Source organism: Nanorana parkeri, unplaced genomic scaffold (assembly GCF_000935625.1).
Source record: "Nanorana parkeri isolate BGI_ZX_2015 unplaced genomic scaffold, ASM93562v1 scaffold1586, whole genome shotgun sequence".
Taxonomy (NCBI): domain Eukaryota; kingdom Metazoa; phylum Chordata; class Amphibia; order Anura; family Dicroglossidae; genus Nanorana; species Nanorana parkeri.
Window position 1 is genome coordinate 236,277 of NW_017307854.1, and position 9,951 is coordinate 246,227.

General features: G+C 44.3%; 1 protein-coding gene across 1 annotated transcript in view; it reads left to right on the forward strand.

Annotated features, from left to right (window-relative positions):
• LOC108798925 (IgGFc-binding protein-like) overlaps positions 1 to 9,951 on the forward strand; it is a 16,578-nt gene that overhangs the window by 1,631 nt on the left and 4,996 nt on the right. Inside the window, exons 3-7 of the mRNA XM_018570731.1 lie at positions 1,117 to 1,386; positions 3,290 to 3,578; positions 3,783 to 4,381; positions 5,590 to 6,157; positions 7,378 to 7,985. Coding sequence (XP_018426233.1) covers positions 1,117 to 1,386; positions 3,290 to 3,578; positions 3,783 to 4,381; positions 5,590 to 6,157; positions 7,378 to 7,985 — 2,334 coding nt within the window. The remainder of the gene's footprint in view (positions 1 to 1,116; positions 1,387 to 3,289; positions 3,579 to 3,782; positions 4,382 to 5,589; positions 6,158 to 7,377; positions 7,986 to 9,951) is intronic.

Consider the following 9,951-nt stretch of genomic DNA (forward strand, 5'->3'; position numbering starts at 1 on the left):
ATAATAAAAGACACATTGGAATAAAAATATGTTGTTGATCATATTAAAAAATTGAATTGCCAAAATAACAGGACAAATAATATATAACAAATAACTTTTCAATAAATTGTCATTATTATGTAAAGATGTCCTTAGAAACACAACCAGTAGCGCAGTGACACAACTAGCAATGTGTCAAAGAGAAGCACAATCAGCTGTACCTGTCATTGTATGCACTTCACTCAATATGCATGCAATTGTTCACACAGAACATGTGTCATACCGCTCTTTCCAGCATTCTGGGGCATGGGAGTGGGAGTTACTGGACATGTGGTAGGGTTCTGGTAGAGTCAATTACGGGTATAGGAACTGAAAATGAACATAGGAGTGTTAGGGCCGGTGCAAGACTATTTTGCGCCCTAGGCAAGACCGCCTACTTGCAGCCCAATCCCCTCCGGCGCTGCCCCATTCTCCTGCCGGCTAGCTTCTGCAGGCGACAGGTGGATGTAAGCAGCCGGGAGCAATAGCCAGACTGCTATTGGCTATTTTAATTTGATATAGCTCATAGCAGACTGGCTATTGAAACCTCACCCACTGAGCAGAGGAGGGGGACCTGAGAGAGAAAGTTGTCTCTAAGTTCTGTTCTTCTGCTTAGTGGGAGGGTGCAATAGCCAGCCTGCTATGAGCTTTTGCAATTTGAAATAGACGGGGGGCACCATGAGGGAGGGGAGTGGTTGAGGCAGCAGTGCACCCTAGGCGGCTGCCTAGTTTGCCTAGTGGCAGCACCGGCCCTGAGGAGTGTGCAGAAGGAAGGAGAGGCTAGAGTATTGCCTGGCAGGCTCTTTAAGCCTATAAGTAGCAATGGCCAGAATCATCTTAAAATGGCCTGAGCAGCTACTGTATATACAGCCGCTTGTGGTCATGGCATCCTAGTGAGAAATCTGGCCCCGCTTGTGCCTGCAGATAATAAAAATCTCAATTTTAAGGGCATCTGCTAAAAAACAAAATTAATGATCCTTTCCTTAGGGTTAGGGTTAGGGTTAGGGTTAGGAAGTTCTTTTCAAAGAAAAAAATAAAAATAATTCTGATTAAAGCTTAACTCCAGATATTTTTCTTTTCCTGATCATTTTTTTCCAGGTGGACAACTGCCTAAGACAACTTCCTATATTATTATTGAACGGGACTCTAAGAATGTTCCAGAGTGGGAACGCAGCCATTATACAGCTTGGAAACGATATGACGATGTCTTACGACTGGAACCATTACTTGTGGATGGAGCTGACACGGCGCTATGCTGGAAAGATGTGTGGGTTGTGTGGAAATTACAACCAAAATTCGTCTGATGACTTTCTTACTCCTTCTGGGACCCAGGCTGCCAACCCCATTGCCTTGGGAACTAGCTGGGCGGTAAGATATAGCGAATCAGTCAAACACCTTATTTAAGGACCTCCTCCTTGGTCTCCTCTGCAACCAATCCTGGAGTTTTTGGATAAGCCACTAATGGTTTGGGTCTAGACCAGTGGTGGCGAACCTTGGCACTCCAGCTGTGCCAAAACTACAAATCCCAACATGCATCTGCCTCTAGGAGTTATGTCTGTGGCTGTCAGAGGGACAGCAATGCCTCATGGGACTTGTAGTTCCAAAACAGCTGGAGTGCCAAGGTTCGCCACCACTGGTCTAGACAGTCATAGACACCTCTGTGGCTTGTTTAAATGAGCACGTGTGTCTAATGGAGGGGGTACCTTCCCAAATCTACAATGGGCCTAGCCGTAGTATCAGAGCAATTATTGGTGTAAAACAGGAAGATCAAGCCATTATTGTCTTCTTGCACCTCTGTTAAAGGTAATAGCCATGACGTACAGGGACCTGTAGTGAATGCTTGCTGCTGTAGTCAAAATGGTGCACACAACACCTCCAGAAGCTGGAGACCTTGTACATTTAATGGGAAGTAAAGTTGCCAACATTGTTTCTTCAAAATAAATGGCAGTTGAGCTTTTTTTAAAATTTTGGGTCGAAGGATGTAAGGTTAGAACCCATGTTGGGTTTTACTGCTATCTAAGGTTCCGTTTGAAAGATTTCCTATCACAATCACTGTGACAAAAGTTTTACCAAAGAGGAAGTGAGGGACACAGACAGTGATACGTGTTGACCATTGTCTTTTTCCTATTTTATTAAAAAACTCATTTTTTTTACTGTCTGTGCTGCTAGTGGAAATTTTCCCTCACTTACCATCTGGTAAGTGAGGGCAAATCTTACCAGATGATCATTAAAACGTGAGAAAAATTCCTAAACACCCAATTTAGTTCAGTGTGATGGGTTATAGCTCAAAACTGGTACGCTCAGTCAATCCCTATTGCTCAGGTTTTAACTAGAATGAACTGGCGAATGCTCATGGGAAGAGTCTATAATACTATCAATGACTCTATGGGACATTTCCATGATTAATGGTATACTTGGCCTTTTTTCTACCTTATATCAGGACTAGTGATAAGCAAACTAGCCTGGGTTTCTTTTGCTTAAATGTTTGCTGAACCCACCCAGAAATCTGGATTTAGTGAACATCCAAGCAAACCAAACCCAGGGCCACCTGTGTCCTAGCAACCAATGATGCTGTGCAGCATACATATCATCATTGGTTGCTAGCTATGTTAGCGGCCCACAGTGTCATAGGTTATTATGGGTTGACCGTCTGTGTCTTAGCAACTAACGACGCTGTGCTGTTCAGCCACCAGTCAACCATTGAGGCTGTACAATCTACATTGGTTGATAGTACCCAGATGGAGGTTCGGCAAGCATGCGAACTGGCCATATCATTGGCCCATTTGGCAGGCTTCAGACAGCTGGAGTCCTGGTCGAACTCATGGTCAACCAGAACCTGAAGCTTATCCATAATATTGACCATTTCACCATAATTTCTCTCTATTTCTATATCTATGTGCACCTTTTATATCACAAATTGTACATATAGAAAACCTTTCTAAAAAAAAAAACCTGAAAACAAAGGTTTGCACCATGAGCTCAATCATAGAGTGACTCCAATAAACTGGTGATAAGACACAGGGAGTTGTCTATCGATTGGCCTCCTGTATCTTGTATCTCTTGCATTATGGAGTTGTGAAGAGACTAAACAGTAGGTTATCACTGTTTTATTGTCTAATTGTTTTATGAGTAAATAAAAATGATAAGATAAAGTAACAAATGTCACTCTGCCAATCTCTACGCTTTTTGGCTTCCTTTTGCTATGGACCTGTGTCATGTTTTCTCATATCTCAGTCATAGGATTGATTATTTTCTTTTTTTCTATTGGCAGGTAGAAGATGGAACATCGTGCTGCCATGGCCCTTGTCTCAGCTGCCCACCCACCACTGCCCAACAGTACAAAACTGATGGCTTCTGTGGGCTCATCAGCAAAACCAATGGTCCATTTGGCGCTTGCCATTCAGTTCTAGACCCCAAGATGTACATGGAAAACTGTGTGTTCGATGTGTGTATCAACAGTGGATACAAGCAGATATCATGTCAAGCAGTCAGCGCATACGCTGACGCCTGCCAAAGGGCTGGAGTTAAGATTGGGCAGTGGAGAAGTGCAGCAGGATGCCGTAAGTAGTATATGGTGGTATAAAATGGGCTGCTATTGAAGGCACATGGGGATGAGGAATGTAACTGATTGGGCTGGAAGGGTCATGTGCCAGTCTTGCATGGACTTGGGTGAACTCAAGTGTACTGGGTTCGCTCCAAGCCCCCGCACATCACTGCTAACTACCATTCTGGAACTCACCTAAAGTCTTCCTTTCCATTTTCAGCCTTACCATGTCTGGCAGACAGCACCTACAAATTCTGCGGTAGTGCTTGCCCAACAACCTGCGATGATCCCAAAAATGCGTCCGTTTGTACTGACCCATGCGTGGAGACCTGCGAGTGCAATGAGGGGTTTGTTTTAAGCCAGGGCAAGTGTGTTCCGAGAACAAGCTGTGGCTGCAGGTACAATGGATTCACCTATTCCCCCAACGAAGAGTTCTGGAACGACACCGTGTGTCGGCAGAGGTGCGTGTGCAACCCTCAGACTCAGAAGGTGGAATGTAAGACTAGCCCTTGTCGAGCAGGAGAAGAGTGCGCTGTGAGGAACGGCATCCTTGACTGTTACCCAATGTCCTACGGGGTGTGCGTAGGCTTCACTGATCCTCACTACATAACGTTTGATGGGGTAATAATAGACTTCCAGGGGACCTGTGTATACCTGTTGGCAGGCCTCACTGATCAAAGTCGAGGGCTCACCGATTTCCAAGTCCGTGTTTGGAACCAAAACCGAGGCAATGTCAGAGTCTCATACACAAGTGCAGTTTACATCAGCGCCCATGGCATAGACTTTGAAGCGCACAGACAGCACCCCAATAAAGTCATTGTAAGTATTGTAACATGATATTGACTTTGAAACTTTAAAGCTGAACTCCTAGCAGACATAAAACGTAACATTCAATACTGTTCTGTATTTATTAATGCATTAATATGATGTATTTAGTGTATCATTTTATGTGCAAGCAGCATAAGCATAAGCACGAGACTTGGTTTCAGTCTATTGCCGTCCCTGCACAGCAGATCTCAGAAGGGAGAAGGAGCAGAATGAACCAATCAGTTTTGTTACAGTGCCCGTGTGCTTAGGGCCGGATTTACTCTTTCTGCTGCCCCAATGCCAGGTTTCTCAATGCGCCCCATGTATGCAGGCTGCATAAAAGTGATTTCTGCGACAAAACAAGCGGCGGCTTCCCCGCTGTACATTCAGCCTTGTTTTCCCAAAGCAGGGCTAAATGCAGAAAACAACCACCCACCCGGTGCCACGAACTGCATGTCTTGGGCATCGGGAGATAGGAATTCCACACCTCTGCTGCCCCTCTACTCCCTGCTGCCCCAAGGCCGTCCCTGCATGTGCTAACAAAGGCCATGTTAATAGGAGAAGAGCAGAGAGATGGGTTCACCAGTCTGCTGCTTCTCTTATCACTATCCAATCACAGGCAAGGGGAGGGACAAGACCTGTAGGTGTAAATAGATTGCAGCAGATAACATAATCAGGTTTCCTTTCCTGCCAGACAGGACCATTACTGTGGACCATGGCTGCACAATTGCCTAGTACCTTCAATACATGTATTCAATATGTCATTTTGAAATGTGTCCATGTATATTCAGAGTTGTGGGCAGGCCTCCCCATGCCTTGGGTCTCTTCTAATCACATGGTGGGTTCCAATGAGGATCTTACATTTAATACTACAGGGGATCTCACCTCACCAATTGTTTTGGGGACAACTCCAAAATTTTGGATTCTTCTCCACTGTGTTTCTTGGTGACCAGTACAAATAGAGGGGTCACCAAAGGAGACCCAGACAAGTCTGTTAGAGGGGTCTAACCCTTCCCTACTTTATCCTAAATTAAATAAAGACATCTAAACTAAAAAAAGGTTTTGGCTGAAGATACATTTAAATCTGTCTCATCTGAAGACAAAAGTAAGATTACTTATGATTTCAACATCTCCAAAACTGCCACGTAGTTGCTTTTTGCATGGCTGAACTTTTCATGATGAGACAATTAAATAATCATTTCTTTTTTCTGTTCTAATAGGTGAACAACACACTGCAAAATCTTCCATATAAATCCCCGGATGGCCTCTACAGCTTTTATCGCAGTCCCTCTGCGGTTGTTTTTCAATTCTCCTTTGGTCTGCAGGTCACGTATGACTATAACAGCATTGTCAGAGTTCAACTTCCAGGCACTTACGCCAACGCCGTCTCTGGACTGTGCGGGAACTTTAACAAGAACCCTAAAGATGACTTGATTCCTAAAGGAGGAAAGAGTGTTGCGGACCCAACAACGTTTGGAAAGAGCTGGAAGGTAGCAGAGGTGTTGAAGTGTAGAGATGATGGAAACCCTGTCTGTAATAATCTCCAATCTGAAGAGAAAAGGCAAAGAGAAGGAGCCATCGAGTGTGGGGTCTTGGTTAACCAACGTGGTCCGTTCCGTGTTTGTCATGCTCTTGTAGACCCAGAACCGTACTTCAAAAGCTGCGTCTATGACTCCTGCATTATGGAGAAGCGTCAAAGTATATACTGCTCCGTCTTAACATCATACACAATGGCATGTCAGGCTGCAGGGGTAAAGGTACAACCATGGAGGAGGCAAGACTTCTGTCGTAAGTGATTTTTTTAGAATGCTTGCTTTGACAATTTTTACAAGTACGGAATTGTTCTAACGTGGCTTTTTAAATGTAATTTCCGATCTCATGATATAGAGAGAGATCGGGAGCGAGAGAGAGATGTGCACTATACGTCCAACAGTTTGTGGACCCCTAACCATCACACCTATATCAGCTTTCTGGACATCCCATACCAAAACCGTGGCCATTAATATGGAGTTGGCTCCCCCCATAGCCATTAATATGGAGCTGTCTCCTCCATGGCCATTATGGAGCTGACACCTCCCATGACCATTAATATGGAGTTGACTCCCCCATGGCCATTATTATGGAGCTGTCTCCTCCATGGCCATTATGGAGCTGGCACCCCCCATGACCATTAATATGGAGTTGGCTCCCCCCATGGCCATTATTATGGAGCTGGCTCCTCCATGGCCATTATGGAGCTAGCACCCCCTATGACCATTAACATTGAGTTGGCTCCCCCCATGGCCATTAATATTGAGTTGGCTCCCCCCATGGCCATTAATATGGAGTTGGCACCCCCCATGACCATTAATATGGAGTTAGCACCCCCATGATCATTAATATGGAGTTGGCTCCCCCAAGACCATTAATATGGAGCTGGCTCCTTCATGGCCATTATGGAGTTGGCACCCCCCATGGCCATTAATAGGGAGTTGGGTTCCCCCATGGCCATTAATATGGAGTTGGCTCCTCCTTGGCCATTATTATGGAGCTGGCCTGCTGTTTGTGTTTATAAAGGTCTCCACTCTTCTGGGAAAGCTTTCCAAAAATATTTTAGAGTGTGTATGAGAATTTGTGCCCATGCAGCAGAGCATTTGTAAGGTGAGGTAATGATGTTGACGAAGAAGACCTGGCTAGCAATTAGTGTTGCAATTAATCTCAGTGTTCAGTAGGGTTGAGGTCAGGGCTCTGCGTAGGACACTTGAGTTTCTCCACACCAAACTGGTCAATCCATGTTCTAATGGTGCTGGCTTTGTGCACAGGGCACAGTCATGCTCAGAAAGAAGAGGAGCTCTTCCATACTGTTACCAACCAACCTTTTGTCCTAAATGTCATTGTATGGTGTAGCATTAACAGTACCCTTCATATTGGCCATATAGTATAGGTGTGATAGTCCAGGTATTCACACATTTTTGCCTATTTAGAGTGGATAGATAGAGTTAAATATATTTTATGCTTATGTCTTGCAGCTCTTTCCTGTCCTGCACACAGCAGCTATGAGGTCTGCGTAGATCCTTGTCAGGTCACCTGCAATGGTCTTAGTACCCCAAATGGCTGCGTTGGGAATTGTACAGAAGGCTGTGTCTGTAACAATGGCTACATTCTCAGTGGCGGAAACTGCGTCCCAATCTCCCAGTGTGGCTGCAGCTACAATGGTGCCTACTACTCCCTTGGAGAAAGCCTTTATGTCGGGGACACCTGCACCCAGAAATGTACTTGCACTCTCGGTGGAGTCATGAGCTGCGCCCCTTCATCGTGCAGCGCCAATGAGGAATGCCGTGTGGAAAAGTCTGTACTGGGATGCCATCCTGTAGGCTCGGCCACTTGCAATACAGCTGGATATTCCAATTATAGATCCTTTGATGGACTCTCCTACAAATTCCAAGGGAAGTGCTCATATGTACTGGCCCAGAGCTGTGGCAGCAGTGCCTCCGGAAGTGACAAAAGGCTGGATGAGTTCAGGGTTACGATAAATCATAAGAAAGAAGATTCCAGTTCTGGAGTGATCGAAACAGTATTGGTGGAAACCAATGGGTTCAGTCTGGTCCTCAGAAGCCAACGAAAAGGTGTTGTCGAGGTAATGTTGCCTCCATGGAGAAAAAAATCTTATACTGTGTTATTTTTAAGTCTACCATATTAACACATGTGGCATCATTAAGGGGAGAATTTATGAATCATCCACCCAGCCATAAGCTGGTCACCACTAGATGGAGCTGAGGAGCATAGAAATTCCTATGCTCCTCGGCTCCATCTAGTGGCAAGAATGGTGTGCTACCGCCATTCCGCCAGTGTATGGCTGAGCAGAGGATTTATAAATCATCTGCTAAGTCAATTTAATGAAAGATGATTTGAGATTAATTAAGCTCTCAGGAACAGGGAGAGATATATCTCTGACCAACACAACTCACAAGCTAGATTTACAGTATAGGTCTCGGTAGACCTATACTGTGGAAGCTGTGTCCCAAAAAAAGTCAAGCAGAGGACAAAGGATTAGTCACTAGTATTGCCTGTGGACTCCCTGGAGATGATAATTTTCCCATTACTGGCTTCCCATGCCTTATCTTGCACTCTCTGTCTCTGTGTGCAGGAAACCATCTTGGTAGCTATAACCAGATCAAAGCCACTAGATGGAGCTGAGGAGTAAAGGAAATAAATACTTATTTCCAATCCTCTTTAGCTCCATCTAGTGGCCATAATGTTGTATTTACCTGATATTATATTCAACTTGGAAAGAAAGTATACTAATTTGTTTTTGTCTCTACAAACAATGAATGTACATGTAACAGTGACGTGCCTTCTGTGCTGGGTGAGGCATCCCCCAGCCAGTCAAAGCTCCACCCCCATCCAGCCAAAGCTCTGCCCCCAGCTCGGTAACCAAGCTGTGTGGGGAGGAGGAAGGGAGGAGACAGGGAGAAGCCTCCCTGTCCCTTACTTGCTCGTCACTGGTGAGTCATCGAGATCGATGTCCTCACTGTCTTTTTTTTTTCTGATTGGAGAGCTTGGACCAATGGCGCTTTGCCAATGGTCCAAGGCACCCACAGAGCTCACGCCTCTAACACAGAGTAGAGGCTGTGACAGCTCTTGCCTCAATAGTTAGGTTACACAAGCATTGGGGAAAGCCTGCTGCTGTGTAACCTAACTACCTGTCAAAAGCCGGATGCAGCGCTGCCAGTAATTAACATCCAGCGCTCCGTCCATGACAGGTTACACAGCGGGGAGGATTTCCCTGCTGTGTGACCTGTAGCAAGCCGATCTGAATGGAGAAAAAGCTGACAGCTTTTTCTTCCATAATACTAGGTGAGGCTCTGCCCCACCTGCCTCCCCTGACCGCACGTCCCTGACATAGAGTTGATTACTTTTCTCTTTTTTTTTTGCTACATAATTTTTGTGTAGAAAATCCTCATATTATTGGACTGAGACCAAGAGATGTAATAATAAACAGATGTAATAGAAAAGAATCTGCAGAGTCATTACGACTCTGCAGATTGTTTATTATTACGACTCTGCAGATTGTTTATTATTACATCTCTTGGTCTCAGTCCAATAATATGAGGATTTTCTACACAAAAATTATGTAGCAAAAAAAAAAAAAAGAGAAGAGTAATCAACTCTGCCCGTATTAGCAATGATGAAGCAAGGGAAATATATTGGAAGTAAAACATATTACCATTTAAAAAAATGTATATTCTGCTTGGAACAGTCCATTTTAAACAGTTTACATACTTTTCTGTGAAGTTTCTCATTCATCCAGGTCATGGTATATCTGTAAAAAATAAATCAAGGCAACTGGACTTGCTGTATTTTTCTCAAAGACGTTTTGCAGGCCATCCAACTGGCTTTCCCAATTCAGAAATGAGAAAGCTAGTCAGATGACCAGCAAAACACCTTAAGGAAAAATACAGCAAATTCAGTGGCCTTGATGTATGTATTACAGATAGTTTGCATACGTCTTACCTCCAAATGGTGAAATGGTGGTTTTTATTATTATAATTATATATATATATATTTTAGGGCTGTGGAAATTAAAGTTTAATTTCTCGATT